The sequence below is a fragment of the Vulpes lagopus genome, chromosome 3 (genome assembly GCF_018345385.1).
Source record: "Vulpes lagopus strain Blue_001 chromosome 3, ASM1834538v1, whole genome shotgun sequence".
NCBI lineage: Eukaryota > Metazoa > Chordata > Mammalia > Carnivora > Canidae > Vulpes > Vulpes lagopus.
In genome coordinates, this window is record NC_054826.1 from 90,015,705 (window position 1) to 90,040,422 (window position 24,718).

Here is a 24,718-nt window from a genome sequence, read left to right on the forward strand (position 1 = left end):
TTAAACTATTTGGTCAATTTACTGTTCCTTACTAAATCTAACTCAAGTGTGTAGTTGTCAAGAAACATTTGGGTATCTAAAACTATGTTAGAGATTATAAGAAAAGATGTATGTCAGTATCTGTGCCTTTAAAAGTCTTATGGGAATATTATTATATTAGTATACATTTTTTCATCTTTCTACAAAATATAACTTCAGTTTATAAAAGTTCATGCTGAATTTCATCTTACCTGGATTCTTACTGTGGAAATTTGAAAACCTTCCTAGGTGTGACTTTCTACCAAGATAAAAACAGAGTTGGCTTTTCCTTTGTTTTAGCAACAGCGTACCGTGTACAGACTGACTCTAGTGAAAGCATGGAATGTGGATGAACTCCAGGCCTACGCTGAGCTGGTGTCCCTGGGGAATCCTGACTTCATCGAAGTGAAGGTAAGCTCCTGCCGGCTGCGTCATCACATTTCCGGTGGTGCTTTGTTGGCCACAGTGAAATTAGCATCTTTTAAAATTCTACAGGGGGTCCTACATGTTTTATTTATACATTCAGAAATATGAATCAAGAACCTGGCAGTTCTAGGCATTGGGGATCATAACAGTAAAGACTAAGTGTTTGCTCTTATAAAGCTCATATTTATGGAGAGGTAGACCGTCAATACAAAATCAGTAATTAAAAACTACATTGTAATATTAGTATGCTAAGAAATAGTGTTGTAGTGAGGAATTGGTTGGCTTTAAAATAAACTTTTATTGGGGAGAATTTCAAACATAAGCAGAAGTAGAGAAACTGGTCTAATGACCCTCCATCGCCCAGTCATCACCCAGCTTTGAAAATTACCAACTCAGGACCAGTCTTATTTCAGCTCTACCCATACCCATTTTCTCTGCCTTACCCTGTTATTTTGAAGCAAAACCCCACATTATTTGACTCATCCATAACTGTTTAGGATATGTCTCTAAAAGGTATACAGTCACTTTAAACACTTAACCTGAATACCGCTCTCACAACTGAACAGTTTTAACAATAGTCATTCAAGTATCGGAAATAGGCTTTAAACTTGACCAATTATTTCGTCTTATTTAAACGGTATTTGTGAATCTGGATCCAGATAAGGGACATTGACTGTAATTGGCTTGTTGCTCTCGTAAATTTCCTTTAAACTGTTAGTTCCTTTTCCATTTGTTCTCTCTCCTCTGCCTCACCTCCCACATCAGTAATATTGTTGAAGAACATGGGTCATTTATGATGGCTACTTCCAGTTCCCTATATCTATATTCCGATTTTTCTGTAGTTTGGTAGTTAGAACAAGAGAATCCTGATCAGGTGTGTGTGTGTGTGTGTGTGTGTGTGTGTGTGTGTGCATGTGTGTGCGTGCGCGTGTGCACATGCGAGTGTGTGTGCGTGTTTGCATTTCAAGATTATTTGATTAGTGGTATGTAATGTAATGTCTGGTTGTCTCTGGCCTGTTTTTGCCAGTGTTTCTTTGGGATGGATTCCTGTGAGTGGTTTGGTTTGTCAAATGGCAGATACTGTTTTGCTAGATTTTGTAATTGGCTGTTTTAGATTTCATAAGCAGGAAGGCTTTTCTGAGGAGATAACTTTTTATTTTTTACAACTGATTCCTAAATAGTAAGAAGCAACACAGTACACAAAGGCTTGGGGTTAGAGCCTTCGGGGCAGATGGCTCAGGTAGTGTTCAGAGGTCCCATGTGATCTCAGTGGGGCAGCAGAAGTTGGCAGAGACACAAGATGAATCACAGAGGTGGGATGGGGCCAAGTTTTGTTAGAACTTTCAAGCAAGAAAAGAACTAGATTTTATACTAAGTTTAATGGTAAGCTTTTTAAATAGTAGATGTACTGGGCAAGTTTTAAGCTGGGGAGTAATGTGATCTCATTTATGATTTTAAAAGATCACGCCACTGCTGCCATGAATGGATTATAGAGGGTCAGAATAGGAATAGGTAGACTAGTTCTAAAGTAAGAGATGTGTTGGCTTGGGGAAGGTCATTGGCAATATAGTTGGAAAGTAGTGGGTACACTTGGGATAAATTTTTAAAGTAGAACCGATAGACCTTGATGAGATGCAAGGAGTGAAAGAACAAGCGGAATCAAGAATATCACCTGGGTTTTTGGCTTAAGCAATTGTATGGCTGTGGAACAGTTTCCTGAGGTGGAAAAGACCAGTGGAAGAGGGTGACAAATTTGGGGAGTAATTTCACAAGTTCTATTTTGGTCTCAATCATTGGAGAGATCATTTCAATATCCGAAGACAGGTTCAAATAGGCCATAGGTTATATAAGCCTGGAGATCTGGTGATAAGACAGGGCTGTCTGTTAATAATTTGGAAATCACCAGCATGCCATGGTAGTTAAAGCCGTGGAGTGTTAGGAGGCATGTGGTTTTTTGGACACCTAAGAATCCACAAAATGAGAAAAGGTGACTGGAAAATTCATCCAGTCTCCAATAGCTCCACTCGTCAATGTGTATGTGTATGAAGTGTTTGTACTCTGTCATTTCAGAGGATGTTTCAGTTTCACAACTGTCCTTAGTAAGTCCTGCCTTCCATGGTACTGTACCCTGAAGGGGTGGGGAGGTGGGAAGAGATGAAGTGTTGTTGTCTGAGTGTGCAGCATTTACATCTGTAGTCAGGTCAAAGACACTCTTTTATTTTGAAATTGCTCTTAATTTTAAAAGGCTACTCTTGGCAAGAGCTCTAATGATGCAAAGATGCAAACTGCATCTGCAGTGTATGTGTCAGCTTAAGAAAACCTTGCCAGCATCAGGGATTAATGGTGTTTTAATTTATGACTTAGCTATTAAAGAATGCTGCCTCCAATGATGCTGCAATAAAACTTCTATTGTAAAGCAAGTTGGCCAGACCACACAGTCACCTTTTTTCTCCCTCCCTCCCCTCTTTCCTTCCTTCCTTGTTTACAGAAAAGAATCAACCAGTATTATTTTTAAAAGAAAGATGTCTACTTTATAAGTAGTGTCATTCTCTGATTGGTATTTTTTAGTTTGACAAACTATTAATGTAACTCAGAAATAAAGCCTTTTGTCTATAACTGAGATGTTACAATAACATAGTTTCTTTCAAATGAGATTTCCACTTTACTATTTTACTCCTGCATTCAACAGATATTTTTCATCTCTCTCCATGTACCAGGCTTCATCAAAGCACCAGAGATACAAAATTTTATATAGATACATTGTTGGGGAAATGGATGGTCTTACTGAACAAGGCCAAGTCTACGAAGTAAAATGAGCAACTTGGAGAGATCTTATTTAAAAATTCTTGGAGATTTATGTAATCTAACCTATGTTATGTAAATGATTGCATATAACAGATAATAGTTGTATCAAGAGGAAAGCTTGGTAGAGATCAGCTCATTTCTTACCGAAGGCCTAAGGGAGAAATGGCCTGCATTATGTGTTCCTGTGCCATTGAGGGCTGGATAACATACTTTGTTAAATTCAGCTCTTATTTGTCTATCAGATTAATGAAGTATCTTCTTATAAACTGAAGTAGCAAAAGGGATGTTTGCAGAACATAGTATACTTAGGAAACAGAACAAGTTCTAGGATAATATTTATTATTTGTTTACATTTTTAACCATATACATTTGGATATATTTATGTAAGAAAAGTATGGAAGGACATATATCATACTGTTCACAGTGTTGTATTTAGAAGAAAGGCTGAGAAAGGCTTAGTGATTTTATTTTTCACGTCTTTATGTTCTGCAAATTTTTACAGTGAGCATGGATTACTTTTGTAATCCCAGTGATTGAAATGAAATCAGTAAAGGAAAAGGCAGGCTTTTCTATTTAATAGAGTTCAACAGTTTAACATCTGAAAAGGCACTTTAATTGTTGTCTTATTAATTAAAGTGAAAAATTTTCTAAAATGGAGGTGTTGTAAAATTAATAGTAACAAACCCTCTCCGAAAAACATTTGATGAGAGCTAGCAATATGGTGGTCTAAGTAACCTTAGATTCCTCCAAAAGCAAACACTTAGAAGTAACTGTGCTATAATAAACATAACTTTTGAGAGCAGAGCCATCTGTCAGGTCTATAAGGGAGTTCCTTTGGGGCTCGAAAAATAAGAGACCACCCTGGTGGTAGAAATGGGGCTTGGATTTAAAGCAGAAAATCCTATGCCCTTTCACTTTCAATGGAAGCACAAATTAGGACTAAATTCACCCAGTGACACAGATGGTACTTTGAAGTTTGTCTTTCACCCATGCTCTTGATTTAAAAAAAGAGTCTCCCAGGGCCTGACCCTCACAAGGGCTTGGCATTAAAATTTTAATAGTACTACTTCAGGGTCACATAAATGCCCTGAAGATGTGAACTTGATAATACAAATAGACCCTGGGCTAGTGACAGGCCTGGGACTCTCTGCAGAAGCACACACAATACTGTTCATGTCTTTTGTATTGGCATTTGGGAGTGTGCGAGCATGCCTGTTTGCACACACAGGGGTCTCTTCTGGTTGGCACATACTGGAGTTTCTTGGGGGATGGGGAGGAGCACAGCTTTGATATATTTCTAAAAGTACGAATTTAGCCTGGGACAGGTTACTGATTCTCTTTGAATGTAAATGTCCTCAATATTAATATTAGAATAATAGTATCACTGTAATAGGTTTGAGAATTCAGTGAGATAATATATGCCTTGATTCAGTAAATGTTTAGATCACTTTTCTTTAAAAACATTTATTTAAACTGAATCAATAGAAGCTATTTATTATATTGATTCCCTCTTTTCTTTTATTGCTAGTCTAATAAAACATTTTTCTGTTTATTCCCTGTAAATGAACATATATTTTAGCTTCATTAGACTTAAATAGGCCTTTATTTGCTAGCCCAAGAATCTTAGTGATCATTATTTGCTTGCTTGTGTGTGAAAATGTGTCTCATGTTATAAACATCTGCCGTATCGAGAAATTTTCATAGCACAATCCATTTGTAAATGAAATACTGTCTTTATAGTCTCTGCCTTGCATTGCATCTTGAGAATAGTTAAGTGCTCAGTAATTATTTGTTGTGAGATGATTTAAACCACTTTTACACTGTTGGCACTGAACTGTCTACAGTCTGTGGAGTAGTGCAATCCTTGCAAGTGCATTTTGTAAAACAAATGTCTTAACCTGACCTCCCTCCCTTTCTCTGTACAAAGGTAACATTAATGGTAAGATTACCAGTTATTCATGTAGCAGTCCCTAACTGCAGTTCATCAGTTGCTTCATAGTCAATTGTTAAAGAGTAGAAAAATCCTGAATAATATGAATGAAATTTTATATTAGATCAGAAGAGGGTTCTGGAGTTTACTGTCCTATAGAAAAAAGAATATATGATTTGATCTTCAAGTCATTCGGCATTGATTTGTTGGGGGTACAGACGGGAACAAGGTGCAGCCCTTCCCTCTACAAGCTCAAAATTTAGACAGAATTATTCCAATTATCTGGTAAAAGATAATTTACCATCTCTATCATGATGAGATTGGGATCAGATGGAGTAGGGGTTGCTGAATAGAGATCAATATGGTGAGAAGTTCAGCTGGGTAAAGGCTGGATGCTGAGCGGGGCAGTCCTGTAGGAAGGCCTTGTGCCATGCTGAGAAGCTTGGGCTAGTTTTCTGTGGGAAGAGCTATTGAAGCACTTTCAGGATAAAGGAGTGACGTGTTATGGGCATATTGTGCAGAAAGTCATGAAGACATTTTTCATCAGACTATAGGAGACAAAAACAGTATCCGGAGTCTTTTGACAGTTTCATTAGAATATCAGATAGTCCGGCAGCCCAGGTGGCTCAGTGGATTAGCGCCACCTTCGGCCCGGGGCCTGATCCTGGAGTCCCGGGATTGAGTCCCATATCCGACTCCCTGCATGGAGCCTGCTTCTCCTTCTGCCTGTGTCCCTGCCTCTTTCTCTCTCTGTGTGTCTCTCATGAATAGATAAATAAATTTTAAAGAAAAAAAAAAAAGAATATCAGATAGTCAATTGCCAAGATACTGTTCCTCCCAAAGACCTTGGATCCCCAGATAAACTTATCCATGCAGCTAGTAAAAGACCTTATCGCCTCCATATCCTACAGTAGAGTGATCCTATATGAAAGGCACCAGTATAATGGTGTGGGTTATGCTTTTCACTACAAACGCAGAGATGCATAAGCCATCCTGTTCTTCAGGAATTTTCTTTGGATCTGCTTGTCACTCCTCAACCTATAGATTCTGAAATGAGTGCTTTTCAATTGGCTACATTTTACCCATCTGCTTTCTTGAGTTCATTCTTTTTTTCAAAATCATGAGGGGAAAAAGTTGGTGCTGGTGATAGATGGGGCGGGAGAAGGGTAGTGGTAGGATGAGAAGGTGGCAGACACCTGTGATATCATAGAAAATGAAGCATTTTTAGACAATTTAGGTAAAGTGTGATCAGGAATAAAGTCCGGACAAGCCTGGAATACAGGATGAAGTGAAGTAGCCAGAGCAGAGAAGAGGGTACCAATGGAGGGGGGTTGTCAGAAGCCTGACTGAGGGAGGGCTCAGGCTTCCCAGAGGTGACTCCACAGACTAATTCACTGGGACCCATTGTTGCCCAGAGCATTTCTGTCACAGAGAACACTGGGGCTCTGTGGTTGGCTTTGAAAGGTCCTTGCACTGCCTACCCCAAAAGATTTTGTCTGGCTAAAATGAGAACTTCCATGTGAAGGAATTTGGGTAACTATGAAGTATCATACAAATGTATGGGAAAGTGTCATGTGAAGGCGAAATAATATAACAGTGGTATTCATTCTCTCATTGCCTTTCCAAACCAAGTCTGTGCCTAACATTCATGATTTATTGTTGCTGAATAGGAAATAATAAAATATCTTCCAAAGCCCTTGTCATAAATGTAAGATCTCATCTAAAACTTCTGTTTCAGGGAACTTTTTTTTTTTTTTTTTTAATTTTTTTTTTATTATCTATCTATGATAGTCACACAGAGAGAGAGAGAGAGGCAGAGACACAGGCAGAGGGAGAAGCAGGCTCCATGCACCGGGAGCCCGACGCGGGACTCGATCCCGGGTCTCCAGGATCGCGCCCTGGGCCAAAGGCAGGCGCCAAACCGCTGCGCCACCCAGGGATCCCTCAGGGAACTTTTTAAATATGAAAAGTAAATTCCTTTGAATTAGCTACTATGTACATGCTTGTTCATAAATTCACATATTATCAGCAGTATTTAAATTGAAATAAAGCTCATTTTTTATGACTAATTTGACCTACCAACAAATCATTTTTGTGATTTGGGAAAATTTAGCAAAACTTTCCAGCCATACCTAAAGATTTTTAAAACTGTTATATTATTTGCTTTTTTAAATTCACCTAAATCTCAATCTCAGTTTAATGAATCCTGTAAATCATTGGGCTGTTAGAGAAGATGTTCTTGTTTATTACAACTAAGCTGAGTCTCCTCTAGTTTATGTTCAGCAAAGGTCATCTCGGTTTAGCATACCAGTAATCTTTTTGAACAGCCATCTGGTGTAGAGTGTTTTACAGAGCTCATGTGAGTCTTCAGCCGATTCCCGGCTCCACCATCTGCAGGGTCAGGGTCACTCTACAGTGCTCCTCTATGGTATTTTCATAAAGTGGCATCCTCCCCCCTCCAGTCTGTGTGTGTGTGTGTGTGTGTGTGTGTGTACACGCACATCCATACTCATGTATATGTGAGAGAGTGTGAGTGGATGTCTTTTTATTTCAGTTATTCCCTCCTTAGTAGCAGCATATCTAGAATATTCAAAACACTTGTCAAGAAAGTTTGATCCTGGAGTATGTATGTATGTATGTATTTAAAATATTTTATTTACTTATTCATTCATGAGACACAGAGAGAGAGAGAGGCAGAGACACAGGCAGAGGGAGAAGCAAGCTCCATGCAGGGAGCCCAACGCAGGACTCGATCCCGGGACTCCAGGATCACGCCCCAGGCTAAAGCGGCGCTAAACCACTGAGCCACCAGGGCTGCCCGATCCTGGAGTATTGAGAGTCTACAAAGTTAAAATACCCCTTATTTTTTTTTTTTTTTTTAAATACCCCTTATTAATAGAACGTTTATCATTATGTAATTTACTAAATAGATCTTAATTATGAAACTTTGGGGTCTTATAAACTTGAGCTGTCAGAGTTCAAAAGCCTTAGAAGCCACATTACCTTACCACCTTTGCACAGGTCAGGCATTTCTGTAGAGGTAAGGCATGCACGTACGTGTAAGTGTGTGAAAGAGTTGTATGTATAGCCACAAATGTATTTCCTATTTGCCACAAAACTATGTTTATATGTATCTATTTACAAAATGTATTACAAAGTGATCTTCTTAAAGAATAATTTCAAAGGGATCCCTAGCTGGCCCTTTACAATGAATCTTTTTGAACCTTATCAAACCTAAACTGTACTAGAAAATGGGAGCTCATCTTCTTTTCCCAGGGAGTAAATTGTTCACTGAATTTTTGTGGGTGTTATGCCTCCATTATTGGTCTAGGAGATTATAATTCCTTGAGAATTAACCTATTATATAGTGCACAAAAGAATCAGAATTAAAAGATACATTATTGGTTCAGATACATTGCTGTGCCCAGACAGCATAGATTGTGAGTGCATGAAGCAGGGTACCCAAGCACCTGCAGTCCCAGGGTGGGGAGGGCATTGAGCTCCTACCTGTTTGTGTGTGAGCTCCTAAACAGACTTTATCATCTCTAATTCACTATTACTTCCTCACTTTTGCATTGGATTGTATTGGATTTGGTGGGGTGGGGTGGGCTGAATTATCTCTAGAAGCCTTTCTGGCTCTGAAACTCTTGCCCCATGACATTTAAATAGGTCTGTAATTATCTCTAACTGTTGGTAATGCTTCCCCAGGGTGTCACCTACTGTGGAGAAAGTTCAGCAAGCAGTCTCACCATGGCCAACGTGCCCTGGCATGAGGAGGTGATACATTTTGTCCGTGAGTTGGTGGTTCTGATCCCCGATTATGAAATTGCTTGTGAACATGAACATTCCAACTGTCTCCTGATAGCTCACAAACGGGTAAGAAGAGCTCAACTATGCGTTCTTCTTTCTACTCCTTTCTTCTCCTTCTTTTTAGTTTCCCCTCCCTTTATTATAGTCGGTATCTGCTTGTTTGCTACCTTTCCTGAAACAGATTTAAGAAAGCCCTCAAGGGGCATCTGGGTGGCTCAGTTGGTTAAGTGTCTGTCTCTGATTTCTGCTCAGGTCATGGTCTCAGGATCCTGAGATCCAGCCCCGCATAGGGCTGTGGGCTCAGTAGGGAGTTAGCCTGAGATTCTCTTTCCCTCAATTCCTACCACCTGCTCTCACACATGTGCATGCATGAGCTTCTCTCTCAAATAAATATATCAATCTTTATTTAAAAAAAAAAAAAAAAAAACAACAACAGAAGAAAGCCCTCAGTTCTGTCCAATGGGCTCATAAATTCTTTGCTGTGTGATGTTGTTTTGTTCTTAGACTTCACCTAGCTACTTGAAGTGATATCTGGTGTATAACTGGTGCATGCTCAAAAATGAAAGCAAAAAACACCTTTGTCATAGCCTCTAGTCCTTTCTCAGAATGACAAGAGAAAGCTGAAATAGTAAACAACCGCCATATGACTTTCAGAAGAAACACTGAGGTATTTATCAAATTATAGATCACTTTGAATCTCAGCATTTGGAGAAGTTTTTCTGGAGTTTTGATTTCTATCTTTCCCTTTTAGCACTTTTATTAGAACAAGTACCTAAATCTAGTGAATTTCTTACGTAAAGAATCTCTGGCTAAAGAAAAATTAGTTCTTGGTAGAGGTAGGCCTTTAAAATAAAAAGAAAAAACTGCTAATCAGAAGGCCAGTGTGTGTTAGCATAGCTACCACAATATGTCCTTACTGAAGCCTTTACACAGAAATAATGTGGTATCTGGGATTTGATTCAAAATAATGTGAGGTGAGAGGCAGCCCAGGTGGCTCAGCAGTTTAGCACCACCTTTAGCCCAGGGCCTGATCCTGGAGCCCCAGGATCGAGTCCCACGTCAGGCCCCCTGCATGGCTGGCTCCTGCTTCTCCCTCTGCCCACGTCTCTGCCTCTCTCTTTTTCTCTGCGTCTCTCATGAATAAATAAATAAAATGTTTAAAAAAAATAACATGAGGTGAAATTACATGGGTGTGTGGGTAGTAATGTGGAGAACAAAGGCAAAAGAAATATAGAAAAAAACCTAAACTTCCTTACAACTTAGAGCCCATTGACAAGTATTTTGGGACAGGCTTCAGGAGCTCAGCTGCCTCAGTGTGAGTACTTTGCTAGAGGCAAAAGTACCCTTAGCTTGACATTAGCCTGACCTCCAGGATCCTGTAAGTCTTTTTTAACATCGAAAATCCCTTTGGAATCTTCCTTTTTCTTTGCCCGCTCCTGCAGCCCCCACAAAGATATGTTAGCAATCATCCTCCAAACATATGGCCGGCCCCCTAGTATATATCTGAAGAGTCACATGACTAGGGTTTTACCAGACAGTAGCAAATGACCTTATCCTAACAGCACCTAGCCCCTCAAGGTCCTGGAAACCTTGCTTCCAAGTTCCTTAGAGACTTCCGCTCTCCCTAACCCCCTCCCAGCTTGAAAGTGTATAACCAGTCACTCCTCGCAACTCCCAGTGCAGCTCTTTCTGCCCACAGGTCCCATCACCGTGCTTTAATAAAATCATGCTTTTTGCACTGAAAACACCTGAAGAATTCTCTCTTGCATTGGTTCCTGGCCCCCAACATTTCACATCAGATAGGATGACCATCATTGAGACTAGATGATGGCACAGAGGTTTGTTAGACTACTCTACCGGTTTTCTGTTCGAGTTCTCCATTAACAAATGCTTTTAAAAAATGTATAAAAGGGCACATATTGTATGATTCTATTTGCATGAAATGCCCAAACCAGATAAATCTGTAGAGACAGAATAGGTTATTGGTGGCCAGAGACTATGGGAAGAACAGGCTGGGAAGTGACCACTAACAGGTACAGAATTTCTGTTGGTGGTGATGAAAATATTGTAGAATTATAGAGTGGTGTTGGTTGCCCATCTTTGTGACTACCAAAAGTCACTGAATTGTACACTTTAAAAGGCTGAATTTTATGGCATGTGAATTATATTGCAGTAAAGATAAATTAAGGGACACCTGGGTGGTTCAGCTGTTAAGCGTCTGCCTTCGGCTCAGAGCGTGATCCTGGAGTTCCAGGATAAAGTCCCACATCGGACTCCTTGCATGGAGCCTGCTTCTCTCTCTGCCTATGTCTCTACTCTTTCTCGGTGTCATAAATAAATAAATAAATAAATAAATAAATAAATAAATAAATAAATAAATCTTTTTTAAAAAAAGATAAATTAATACCAAAAAGTTAATAAAAGTCAAGAATAGAGTACCTCTTCTTTTTACACAAGTGAAGTCATGCTTAATTTGAGCATGAAAGAACCTTTTATCCTCCCCAAAAACCTTAAATGACTTCCTGAACAGCTTCTCAAGTTAGCGACATTTAATAATACGAGATTCACTCAATTAAAATTTCACATCCTTTAGTTTCAACAAACACCAGGTTAAAAGGCTCTTATGCTTTGGTTGCAGTGAGATTGTATGTAGCTGACCTATGGTCTGCCAGACTCAAATATTTAGACAGAAGAATATGTTCTGGGACACCAAGGAACAAAGAAAGAGGCCACCTGGTATTTGAAATGTTAATTAAATAGCTACAAAGCTAATTAACTTATAAAGCAAATCTTAAAAATTAAAGCCAAAAAACTCGAATTTCATTTTCTAGTTTCTCATTCACTGTTACCTGAGGTAAGGTAGTGCCTTTAAAAAAAATTGAAGACAGAGGCAGTACTCTGAAAATAATCCCGACCAGGCAGTAAAGTTCTCTCTTCCTCCAGAGACTGTTCCTTACATCATAGCCAAAGAAATCTTTCTGGAATATAGATCTCTGCTGCTCAGATGCTTCAGTGATCTCTCATTGCTTTTAACATAAAAATCAAAATCCTAATGTGACCCCAGGGCCCAACATGATTAGTCTGTCTGCCTCTCTAGCTTCTTCTTAAAGTGCTCTTTCCTCTCTTTCTGCACTTTCTTTTTTTTTTTTTTTTTTAAGATTTTATTTATTTATTCATGAAAGACACAGAGAAAGAGAGGCAGAGACACAGGCAGAGGGAGAAGCAGGCTCCCTGCAGGGAGGCCGAAGTGGGACTCGATCCCGGGACTCCAGGATCACGCCCTAGGCCGAAGGCAGGCGCTAAACCACTGAGCCACCCAGGGATTCCCTCTTTCTGCACTTTCTTTATTTTCTCAGCCACAATAGGTCTTACTTTTCCTTTAATTAGATTGGGAATTATGTACTCTTTTCATTTAGTGGTTGCACTAGGATAAGAATGGCTGTATGCATCCTTGACTAATCAAAGTCTCATATTAAAGAATATTTTTATGATCTAACTGCAATGCAAGGACCTGAGAACACCTTATCCACCTCCATTTCCCTTTCCCAACTCACATGCTGTTACTGTTGTGTACATTAATTATAAATATGTAATGAGAATGTTACTAACTGCCTTAGGTAGTCAGGATTCATTTAGATTTACCTGCATCTTTAACACTATTTTGCTCTCTGTTCCTTTCTGCATTTTTGACCCTCCATATGGAGTTGTTTTCCTTCTGCTCAGAAAACACTTTTTAAAATTTACTTTAATGGGAGTCCGCTGATGGAAAATTCTGTTCTTGTTTGTCTGGAAATGTATTTTGGCTGGGGATAAAATTTGAAGTTAACATTTGTTGCCTTTCAACATAATAAAGCTATTCTCTTGTCTTTTCAATTCCATTGATAAAAGGTCAGCTATTGGTTTGTTGCTCCTTTTCAGATAATCTACCGTTTTCACCCTTCTGGCTGCTTTTTTGGTTCTGCCCATATGCACAGGGAGTTCTCAGAAGGGGCCAAATAACTGAAATTCAGTGTGATAAATGCAATAATAGACATGACTACAAGCTACAAGCCAGCATGAGGAGAGAGTCTGAGATTAACCCTCATTATCTGATGTAAAAATAGTCCCTGCCTTCAGGAGTATCTAACAGAAAAAAAGACAACTATCAAAACAAATAAATGCCCCAAAGTTTTATCAAAGCAATGATGGGAGAATAGAATAGAGCCCAAAGGGGGGTGTACTTGAGCCTATATGGTACTGTCAGGAGAGGCTTCATAGAGGAGTTGCTGTTTGATTGGATGTCCAATGACAGCCCAGTTAGGAAGGACATTTAAGCAGAAAACAGTACAAGGAAAAGTCCTTGGAGAAGTGCAGAGGCCGAGCCTGTTGGGAGAATGACGAGTAGTTTGGTGTGTTCAGAGGTCAGAAAGAGGGTTGAAGGGAAAGGAAAGGGAGTGATTGGTCAGGGGCAAAAGCATTGATGGTGCGGAATGGCATCCTAATTGTGCATTTTTCTGTATAGCATGGGCAGGCACTGGAGAGTTTAAGTAGGGGAGTGACACAGTCAGATGTGAGTTTCAGGAAAATTTCTCTAGCAACATTATAGGGGATGAATTGCAAGGCTGTAAGACAGAGAGGCCAGTTAAAAACTGGTGTAATAGTCCAACAGTCTGAGGGTAAAGTGATGAGGGTCTGAAGCAAAGGGTATGAAGGGAGACAGGAGAGTGATAGACTTGGTCAGATATTTTTTTTATATAAATTTATTTTTTATTGGTGTTCAATTTGCCAACATATAGAATAACACCCAGTGCTCATCCTATCAAGTGCCCACCTCAGTGCCCGTCACCCAGTCACCGCCCCCCCCCCGTTTGTTTCCCAGAATTAGGAGTCTTTCATGTTCTGTCTCCCTTTCTGATATTTCCCACTCATTTTTCTCCTTTCCCCTTTATTCCCTTTCACTATTTTTTATATTCCCCAAATGAATGAGACCATATAATGTTTGTCCTTCTCCGATTGACTTATTTCACTCAGCATAATACCCTCCAGTTCCATCCACGTTGAAGCAAATGGTGGGTATTTGTCGTTTCTAATGGCTGAGTAATATTCCATTGTATACATAAAGCACATCTTCTTTATCCATTCATCTTTCGATGGACACCAAGGCTCCTTCCACAGTTGACTTCGTCAGATATTAAATGCAGGCTATTCTCTTTCATCCTAGGTGAGTTGTGGAGTGGTGTCACCTCATCACTCCCAAGTAGATGGAGAAATTCAGGATCTCCCCTCAGCATCCTCTGATACCACTCTGACTGGGAAGGGAGGACCACCTTCTTGCTCTTCCAGTGACAGTGTGGGATGGATGTGGGGGGCCTCATTGCCCCTAGGCAGTGGTGAGAATCTTGGCTCTCTGCTAAGCTTCTTCTGTCCCGACTCTAGTGTGGGTGGGGAGAGCACCCTGCTATGGCCAGGTAGAGGTCAACACTCCTAGCAGGGTCTCTCCTGAGACCACAGAGGGGGATTGACATGGTAGGATCCTCCACTCCACCTTTCTAAAGTTTTCTGTCTTGCTAGCTAGGCTACCCTTTTCCTAGTCCTTTGGCTAAGAAAATCAGATTTTTCATAGGGCTTTAAGGTTTCTTGTTTGTTTAGTTAGTTGGTTTTGGTTTTTTTGTTTTTGTTTTTGTTTGGGGGGGGGGTTGTTTGTTTGTGCTTATTGGTGTTTCTGGATTGCAGGCTTCAATGAGGCTCCTGGGCCCAGCACCCAGTGTAGGATATAAAAGCCAAAAATAAAACCCAGGAAATGTACCATTATTGTTGCTCCTCAGGTCCCAAGATCCCTAGCAGTCTACCTTCTTATACCCACTCTTTAAAGTCTTCTTCTGTTTGTTTTATATGTAACATCCAGGAATATTAGCTATATGGTAGGAGAAATAGGAGGAGTGCGTATCCTTCATCTTGTCCAGGACCGAGAAGTCTGTGACCACAGTTTTGACATGTATAGTTTTTGGTTTAGTATCTCTACAGGGAACAGTAATGCCAGTCCAACTTGGCACACTGTTTATTAGTAGATTATTTAGTAGATTATTTCCATGTAAACTGATTTTATTTATGTTAGAAGTGTCCCCCAGGATGGTTACAAGACTGTCCCTGCAGTGTTACTGGAAAGATTTTCCTGAAACTTACATGGAAACATCCTTGCCTGATCCTAATCAGAGCCTATCGGATCCCATTTAATTTAATAAGTAGGCCAACAGTTTACAAATGGATGTCTTTTTAAGGGTACTAAAAACAGAGATATAGCCAAAAACCAAACAAAGAAACAGAAAAAGACCAAACAAAACCTAAAGACTAGAAGAATCCATTAAAAAAAAAATCAGTTCATAAATAAGAGTGGGCATTGACTGTTTAACAACTTCATTGTTTAGTGAGCTGCTCATTGTTAAATCCAGTTGTTTTCCTGTTCACTATTTCCTCTCTCTTTTTCTGCAGCAGGAATCTGATGCTGATCCATGCTTTTTAGAAGTCTCTCCTATCTATTGTACTGGACTTCTCTGATTTTAGTAAAGTTGGCTAGCAGAAATACAAACATTGCCTCATTGCCATAAAGTACAGCACTGAAAAACCCTCCATTGTGACATTTCATTATCGACTTCAAAAATTTTAAATTCTCTGATCTAGGATACCATGTAGCCCAAAATGTAAGGTGAATTTTTTAAAAGAAAAAAAAATTCTAGAGAAATTTCAGGCATTGGTTGAATATTTACATTTAGATGACCTTTACAGATTCTGCCTTAAATTTGTAAGATTTTTCACAACATGAAACAGCCTCTGGAGAATCCATTATAATCTGTATTACCCTCCGTACCCAGAATACCCTGTGGTCATTTGCAGTACAGTGATCTTGTTATTGCCATAGGTTTTATCACATGCAAAGCACTCTTAATTGTTATTGGGGTATTTTTTTTTTTATTTTTTTTATTTTTTTAAATTTTTATTTATTTATGATAGTCATACAGAGAGAGAGAGAGGGCAGAGACACAGGCAGAGGGAGAAACGGGCTCCATGCACTGGGAGCCCGACGTGGGATTCGATCCCGGGTCTCCAGGATCGCGCCCTGGGCCAAAGGCAGGCGCCAAACCGCTGCGCCACCCAGGGATTATTGGGGTATTTTTTTAATGAACGATTTTTTTTTCACAACAGTTTTGTTATTTAGAAGTGATGTGTAGACTCTAGATAAAGGAGTTTCTGTTCCTGATAAGAAGGAGTTTCTTTAGTGGATAGAAGGTTCAGTGAGTTTCTTTGACTTTGAACAAAGGAAGGATAAAACAGCCTTAAGTAAGTCAGCATATTTTAGTTCCAAGGTTGTGCTAGAGGGACAAAGAGTTAAGTACAGTTACCCACAGGAGACTGTCTACACGAGGAGAGTTGTCTGTGTGCTGTGGAAGGAAGGGCGGAATACAGTCACCCTTCTGCTGCTGTGCTTTCCATTAGCAGCTCAAATGGAACCTTTTTTGAGGTTGTATTCTAGGGTTTAAAGTTCTAATCCTGCTATCCATGTATATTGGAACTGAACAATTAAGTAAATAGATGGCTGATATTAGGCGCTAGGTTTCTCACTGTTGGAGAGGAAATTCACAAATAAGCAAAAGGGAAGACTAGAGTGAGTCATGTTGGCAATGGATTAGAGTCTGAGACATTAGTATGTTTAGCTTAATATAGACACAAACAGATACATGTAGAAATATTTACAGCCTATGTGTATATACAAGGCTAGAATATTAACACAATTTATTTGCTCTGTAACTCCTTTTTAGAGGGCTTAAAGGAAACAACACCCTGGGGCACCTGGGTGGCTCAGTGGTTGAGCGTCTGCCTTCAGTTCAGGTCATGATCCTGGGGTCCTGGGATCGAGTGGCAGAGGGAGAAGCAGGCTCCATGCAGGGAGCCCTATGTGGGACTCGATCTTGGGACTCCAGGATCACACCCTGAGCCAAAGGCAGGCACTAAACTGCCGAGCCACCCAGAGATCCCTGGATTTTTGTTACATACTTTTTATGCAATTATTGATATGATCATATTTTTCTTCTTTAGCCTATTGATGTGATGTGTTACATTAATTGATTTTCAAATGTTGAACCGGCCTTGCTGTACCTGGAATAAATTCCATTTGGTCATGGTGTTTAGTTTTTTAATACATTGTTGGATTTGAATTGCTAATATTTCATTGATTTTTACATATATGTTCATGACAGTTACTGTTTTGAATTTTCCTTTCTTTATAATGTCTTAATCTTGTTTTGGTATTAGGGCAATGCTGCTCTCATAGACTAAGTTAAGAAGTGTTTTCTTCGCTTCTGTTTCCTGGAATAGATAGTGAGAATTGGTGTTCTTTCTGAAATATTTGGTAGAATTCACCAGTGAACCTGTCTGAAATAGAATGTTGTCAAGCCACTGTTTGTATCCACCTCTCAGCCTTTCTGACCAGCTCCTTTCTTTTTCCTTCCTTTCTTTTCTCTTGGCTTCTTTTGCTTCTTCATTTTTCATATCACCTGGTATGACTGCAGTAGCCCCAACTTAACTCAAACATCTACCACTTGGTTCAGTATCAAGTGCCAAATTCTCAAGAAAAGACACATCTAGATATAAGATCATATCATCTGCAAACAGATAATTTTACTTCTTCCTTCCTTATTTGGATGCCTCTTACTTCTTTTTCTTGCCTAATTGCTCTGGCTAGACCTTCCAGTAGTATGATAAATAGAAGTGATTAAGTGAGCATCTTTGTCTTGTTAACTGATCTAAGAGGAAAAGCTTTTTCAGTCTTTCACCATTGAGTATGATGTTTATAGTGGGTTTTTAGATATCGCTTTTATTATGTCAAGATATTTTCTTTCTATTCCTAGTTTGTTGAGTATTTTTATGATCAAAGGATGTTAAAATTTGTCAAATGCTTTTTCTGCATGAGTTGAGATAACCACATGTTTTTTTCCCCTTTCATTCTGTTAATGTGATGTACTTCATTGATTTTCCTATGTTGAACTATCTTTGCATTCCAATAGTAAGTCTCACTTGGTTTGGTGTATAATCCTTTTAATATGCTTCTGAATTTACTTTGATATATATTGTTGAGGATTTTTGCATCAGCGTTCATAAGGGATAATTGGCATCTCTCTCTCTCTCTCTTTCTCTCTCTCTCTCTCTCTTTTGGTAGTATCTTTGGCTTTAGTAGGTAAGCTTCATAAGGCTGAGTAAGAAAGTATTCCCTCCTCTTCAGTTTTTGGAAAAGTTTGGGAAAGATTGGTATTAGTTCTTATTTTAAAGTTTAATAGAGGGGACCCTGGTTGGCACAGTGGTTGAGCGTCTGTCTAGCTCAGAGCATGATCCTGTGGTCCTGGGATTGAGTCCCGCATTGGCCTCCCTGCAGAGAGCTTGCTTCTCCCTCTGCCTATGTCTCTGTCTCTTTCTCTGTGTCTCTTATGAATAAATAAATAAAATCTGTAAAAAAAAAAAAAGTTTAATAGAATGCAACAGTGAAGCCATCAAGTCCAGGGCTTTTTTTTTATTGGGAGATTTTTGGTTACTGATTAGATCTCCTTTCTAATTATTGGTCTGTTTATGTTTTCTGTATCTTTGTGATTTAGTCTTGGTAGGTTTCATGTTTCTAAGAATTTGTCCATTCCATATAGATTATCCAGTTTGTTGGTATACATTCATAATAATCTTTCCTAATCCTTTTTATTTCTATAGAATCAGTAGTAATGTCCCTACTTTCATTTCTGATTTTAGTAATTTGAGTCTTTTCTCTTTCTTTCTTAGGCCAGAGTTTTGTTAATTTTGTTGATCTCTTTGAAGAACCAGCTTTTGGTTTCAGTGCTCCCCCCCCCCCCCCCATTTTCCTATTCTTTATTTCATCTCTGCACTAACCAGTATTTCTATCCTTCTGCCAGCTTTTGGTTTAGTTTCTTCTTTTTTTCTCATTCATTAGGTTGTAAAGTTAGGTATTTGAGATATTACTCCTTTTTTAAAGTAAACATTTATAGCTATAAATTTCCCTTTTAGTACTGCTTTTGCTATGTCCCGTAAGTTTTGGTATGTTATCTTTTCCTTTTCACTTAGTCTCTTAAATATTTGCTAATTTCCCTTATGATTTCTTCTTTGATCCACTGGTTGTTTAAGAGTGTATCGTTTAAGCATCACAGATTTGTGCATTTTTTAGTTTTCTTTCTGTTACTGATGTTTAACTGTATCTCATTATGGTTAGAGAAGATGCTTTATATGATGTCTCTCTTAAACTCTATTTAGATTTTTTGTGGCCTAACATATGATCTCTCCTGGAAAATGTCCCATGAAAACTTGAGAATATGTATTTTTTGTTGTTCGACAGAATGTTCCATTAGTTCTGGCTGATTTACTATGTTTTCCAAGTCCTTTGTTCACGTACTTCTGTCTGGCTGTTTTATCTATTATTGAGAATGGGCTAGTGAACTCTCCAATTCTTATTGTAGAGCTATTTCTCCCTTCAATTCAGGCAATATCTGCTTTATATATTTTGATAATCTATTGCCTACCTTATCTCCCACAGGCTGCATGCAGGCTGTCCCAAGAACAGTTCACAGTTGCCTGCAGTGGGGATGGGCCATGGGAGGTGGGTAGCTACTGCCATCCAGCATGAAATGGACTGAAATCAACTGCCCTTGATGGTCCAAACCTTTCCTTGAAAGTTACAAGCCTTCACTAGACTCCAGAGTTCCAAAATAGTTACATCAGACTGATTCTGCCAGTATAACTTTTGTCTGGGTTGGAGAAGGATTCCTTTTTTTCTGTTTAAAGATTTTAAGTAATCTCTACACCCAATGTGGGGCTCAAACTCACAACCCTGAGATCAAGATCAGCCTCTACCAACTGAGCCTGCTGGGTGCTGCCTAGGTGGGAAGAGGATGCCTGATGCTTCTTCCTACTCCATTATCTTCTCAGAATCTTGTACTCCTCTATTTTGAAATTTGTACTTATAGTTTAACTCTATAAAGTTTAACCACCGTTGCTGTCCTCCTTCAGCACAATACAAGAACTTCCTAGTACTCTTCTATGCAATTAATGCGTGTTTTGATGGATTCATATAAATCCCACTGTCTTGGTTCCCCTTTGCTTCTTACATCCCGGTTGAGTATGCCGGATGCAATTTCCTTCTCACTAGCGTAGTAAACTTAGTCTTTTTCCCCCCTTGAATGTCTTTATTTCACTTTCTTGAATAATCATTTATCAGAGTAGATAATTCTACATCAAAGTGTTTCCTCCTGTCATTCTGCAGATATTATTCTGTTGTCTTCCAGCATAGTCTTCTAGAATCTTTCATCATTGATGAGCTGTCTGGTGTTATTCCTTAGTTTGGTGTCTCCTGATAAACTCAATAGCCAATAACATTTGTTAAGTTCATTTTGATAATGCTATTCATGGATTAATTCATTTGATTCTTACAAAAATCCTGTGAGTCATAAATATTTTTTTTCCCATAGGCTAATAGAGCATAAGCACAATTAGATTCAGTCCCAGGTGTTTCAAAATACAAATGACATGATGACACTATATTGTCTCGCAAGTGCTACAGAGCAGTCAGACAAGATAGGGAAATAGAGGTAGATGTCCATTGAGAACAGTGCAGATCCCCACCCAGCTCACCAAGAAGCAATCTCATGGATCTCCTTCAGGGTCAACTCTGAGAAAATTTTTGCCACCTTTGAGGCCTTATACATAATTCAGTGTTGCTCAAAGATGCCTCCCTCTTGGACATACAAATTTGCAATCTGTAAAAGGAGGGAAGGAAGAGCTATCACTTCCCCGAGCCCTCCTTTCTTGGAGTAGAAAGGGAATTGTGTGGCACCATTTAGGTCTTGTGCAGTGTTCTCCTAACAAAAACTACTGACAGAATATTTTACCTTCTGTGATACATGTAGAAGTCGTGCTTATCAGAGGACTGATTGCTCTCAGTAATTACTTTCAGAAAAATGTCAGAGAAAATTGACATTTTGGTGACATTGCTGAGAGGACTTTATGCCAACAAAATTGTAGATAAAGATTGAAATTCCAGAAATTGAATTTCCAGATGTAAAAACTTTTTAATTGCACTTGGATATATCTAGATTCAGTTACGTTGTTGTAGTTTTGCTTCTCAAAGTGGTTCCTCGGAAGAAGGAAACAACTATGCTCGGTGCTCTGCTCAGTGCTCCACTGTTGTAGGCAGTCAGGTGCATTTTGAAGTCTGTGTGATCTTTGCCTCCTCTTACCCAAAGAACAAACAATGCAGTTGTAGTTAGGAGCAAAATCCATAAATCTAGGAGACTCCAGTACTACCACATCACTCGTTTTTTTGTGTTCCAAACTGCCCTGGGATTTTCTCTACTTCTTCCCAGTTCACATGTACTTCTGCATTATGAGAAGGCTGGCAGTCCCTCCTCAATCCTCTGACCAGTGGATGGTTGGTTTGTCAGTGTTACTGTATGTTTGGTGGACCAAACTTAGGAAATAACTGACGCTAAAATCATAACTTCTTAAGAGTGTGAAAATTCAAATGAAATGTATGAGTCCTTTTTTTGGGGGGGGGGGGGGGGTTAGTGTTCTTTTTTATTTTTGTATTATTCTATGTTGTCCATTGTATGTGGACTTTGAGTTCTGGTGTAATTTTACCCAAAGAAAGGGCTGATCTTTGCCCTCAGCTTCTAGGAGGTGATTTCCAAGCTCTTGGAATGTCCTGCCTGTGAAGAGTGTCTTTGTTTATCTGGGGGCCTTGGGTCACACTTGATTGTTACACTAAGCATGTGATTTGGGGTAGGTACTTGACCTTCAGAGGAGCTGGAAACTAAAGTCAGCCACTCCACAATTAACTATGTCTAGGTGACCAAGTCCCTGTTATAACTCTGGACATTGGGGTGCCTGGGTGGCTTAGTCAGTTAAGTGTCCGATTCTTGATTTTGGCTCAGGTCATGATCTCAGGGTTATGAGATCGAACCCTGTGTAGGGCTCCACTCTGGGTATGGAGCCTGCTTAAGATTCTCTCTCTCTCCTGCTCTGTCCCTTCACACTTCCCTTGAAAAAACAAAAGCAAAAAAACAAGCCTGGACATCAAGGCTCAAGTGAGCTTCCTACATTGGCAGCACTCCATGCCTCTTCTTGGTGAGATTAGCTCTGACCACTACTCCAGTGAAAGAGGACGGCTGGAAACTTCATGCATGGAACCTCTCCTAGAGTCAGTCCCATGTGGGTCTTCCCTTGGCTGATTTTAATCTGTGTCCTTCTGCTGTAATAAGCCATACTATGCATAACAGTGCTCAGTGAATTCTGTGGGTCCTTTTAGTGAATTGTCAAGCTGAAAGTGGTCTTGGGAACCCCTAAATTTACAATTGACAATTGATGACAGAAGTTAGGGTGGTCTTGGGGGACAACTTTGTAGTTATCTATCTGTTTTCAAATCCCAGATTCACCATTTCTCATTTTTCTTATCTAAAAAATAATGATACTCTGTTTTACAGGGTTATTGTGATGGCTAAATAAAGTAACAAATATGAAGCAACTAGGATAGTGCCTTGCCTATAACAGGCTTTTAATAAAGGGTCTTCCAAGACTAAAGGTGCTGATAATTTGACTTTTCAATAAAGAAAATACTACCGTATCACGTGGAGGAATATTTCCACAAAGTATCTCCAATGGTGACTTTAATAAATAGCTCTTAATCTGCTCTTTTTAACTCATATGGAGGATTTCCTCATTTTTTAATTCTTGGGTGTATAAAAATACGATGCCTTTGAATGATTAGAACTTTTCCAGTAGCTACATAGCATTTATAATTTAAAAGCTGGAATAACTTGAGATGCCTGGGTGGCTCAGCAATTGAGCGTCTACCTTTGGCTCACGGTGTGACCCTGGGGTCGTGGAATCGAGTCCCGCATCGGGCTCCCTCTGAGGAGCCTGCTTCTCCATCTGCCTGTGTCTCTGCCTCTCTCTGTGTCTCATGAATAAATAAATAAAAATCTTTAAAGAAAAAAAAGCTGGAATAACTTTAGCCCAGCATAGTTGAGGCATGAGATTGACAGGCTGAATGGTAAGAATTTTTGTTTGTGACATTTTGAGTTTGAAGTAGCTGTGGATATAGACTTGTCTATATGGAAGATACTGTTGAAACTAATAGGAAGTCAGTTATTCATCTACAAAAAAAAAGCAGTGCTCACCTATACTGCCTAAACTATTAGGAACCTGTTAAGATCATGGGAGGAATATTTCTCACTGTGGCAGTTTTATTTTTTTAATTATTATTTTGCCAGACAGGATGAAAGCTGTATAAGCAAAACAGAACCAATCAAAAGCAGAGCAGGCTGACTTTAGAGGTCTGCATATAAACCTTTTGTTCCCCTTGCATTTGCTTTGGAACAGTGTCTGTTGTGCTGTGGTAGAGAAATAATTAATAGACAGCATTCTTCTCCTCCATGTGCTCATTGTTTAGACTTTATGCTGAGGAAAGTTGAAGGACACTGAGAATTTGGAGCATACAAATTATTTTCGGTGACTTTTAGATCAGTTAAACAAAGGGAATTACCTTGAAAATATCATACTTAAATAAATTCAGGGGTGAAAAAATCTTTTTGCACTCCAAGATACTTGAAATACACCATGGTTCTTATTAGTTCTGTCATTTTTCTGGTTTGACAGCTAACTGTGTGATAGTGTAATGACCACAGGCTCTTGAACACCCACAAATTTGAATCTTGGCTCTCCCATTTACAAGAGGATAGGACCTTTGTCATATTTGTTACTTAGCTTTTTTTGGACTTTTGCCCTTGTTTTAAAGATGAGAATCCAACCACATGAGTTTTGTTTAAGTGGATTAGACAAGCCAGAGAACCAAACATAATGCCTAGTGCATAATAGGATGCTTCATAAATATTGGTCACTGCCATTGTCATGCAAATCTTTCCTCCACCCTGTTTGTTGGCTTGGGTTGTTAATAATATGCTCTTCCCTTGCTTTGAGAGATTGGTCATTACTATTTTAAATTTTGTTTTTTAGTTTTATCAGAATTCTACCTAGATAGTTTAAAAAGTGAAAGTTTATTATAAAAATCAGCAATTCCTTATATTTTCCTCAAACATACCTGCTTTTCTTCCTCAAGCAACAACCACTTTCAGCTTTATGTAACTGGTATTTGTCATTACATCTCTAAATAACATGCTTAATATTTCACTTCATGAAATTTTTCCCAAATTATTGCATTGAGGATTTCCTCATTTCTATTTTTTTCTCCTTTCTTTCAAAAACTAGTCTTACTTTAATAAAATTGGGTCTCTTGATCTAATCCTTTAGTTTTTTATTTTTATTTTTTCAGTACCCTCTCTCCTGTTTTCTATCATTTTTACTCTACATTCTAGGAAATTCTCTTAAGTTTTTTTTTCTTAACTGTGAATCTTTCGTCTTATTCCTATAGTTTTAAAACCTAAGATTCTCTTCATTCCTTGAGTGTCTTCTTTTTATAGGGTAAAATTTTTTTATGGATTCAGATTATCTCATTTTTCTGATAGTTGTTTTAGTTTAGTTGTTTGGGTTTTTGTTTTGTTTTGTTTGCTGTTTTCTCCTTGCCTATGCTTTGTTTACTCTGTTACTCTTTTCCTTTGGTTTATTTTTAGTTCTCTTATTAGAAGTTTTCTTTAGATGGTCACTAGTTGCTCATATCTAAATGGGAGACTAAAAAATATATTGAAGGTCCCT

The 24,718-nt window shown here is 38.9% G+C and overlaps 1 protein-coding gene across 1 annotated transcript in view; it reads left to right on the plus strand.

Moving 5' to 3' along the window:
* The window catches only part of LOC121487539 (S-adenosyl-L-methionine-dependent tRNA 4-demethylwyosine synthase TYW1), a 203,563-nt gene that overhangs the window by 172,919 nt on the left and 5,926 nt on the right, over window positions 1–24,718 (plus strand). The window contains exons 14-15 of the mRNA XM_041749378.1: window positions 319–429; window positions 8,888–9,055. Of these exons, the coding sequence (XP_041605312.1) occupies window positions 319–429; window positions 8,888–9,055 (279 nt within the window). The remainder of the gene's footprint in view (window positions 1–318; window positions 430–8,887; window positions 9,056–24,718) is intronic.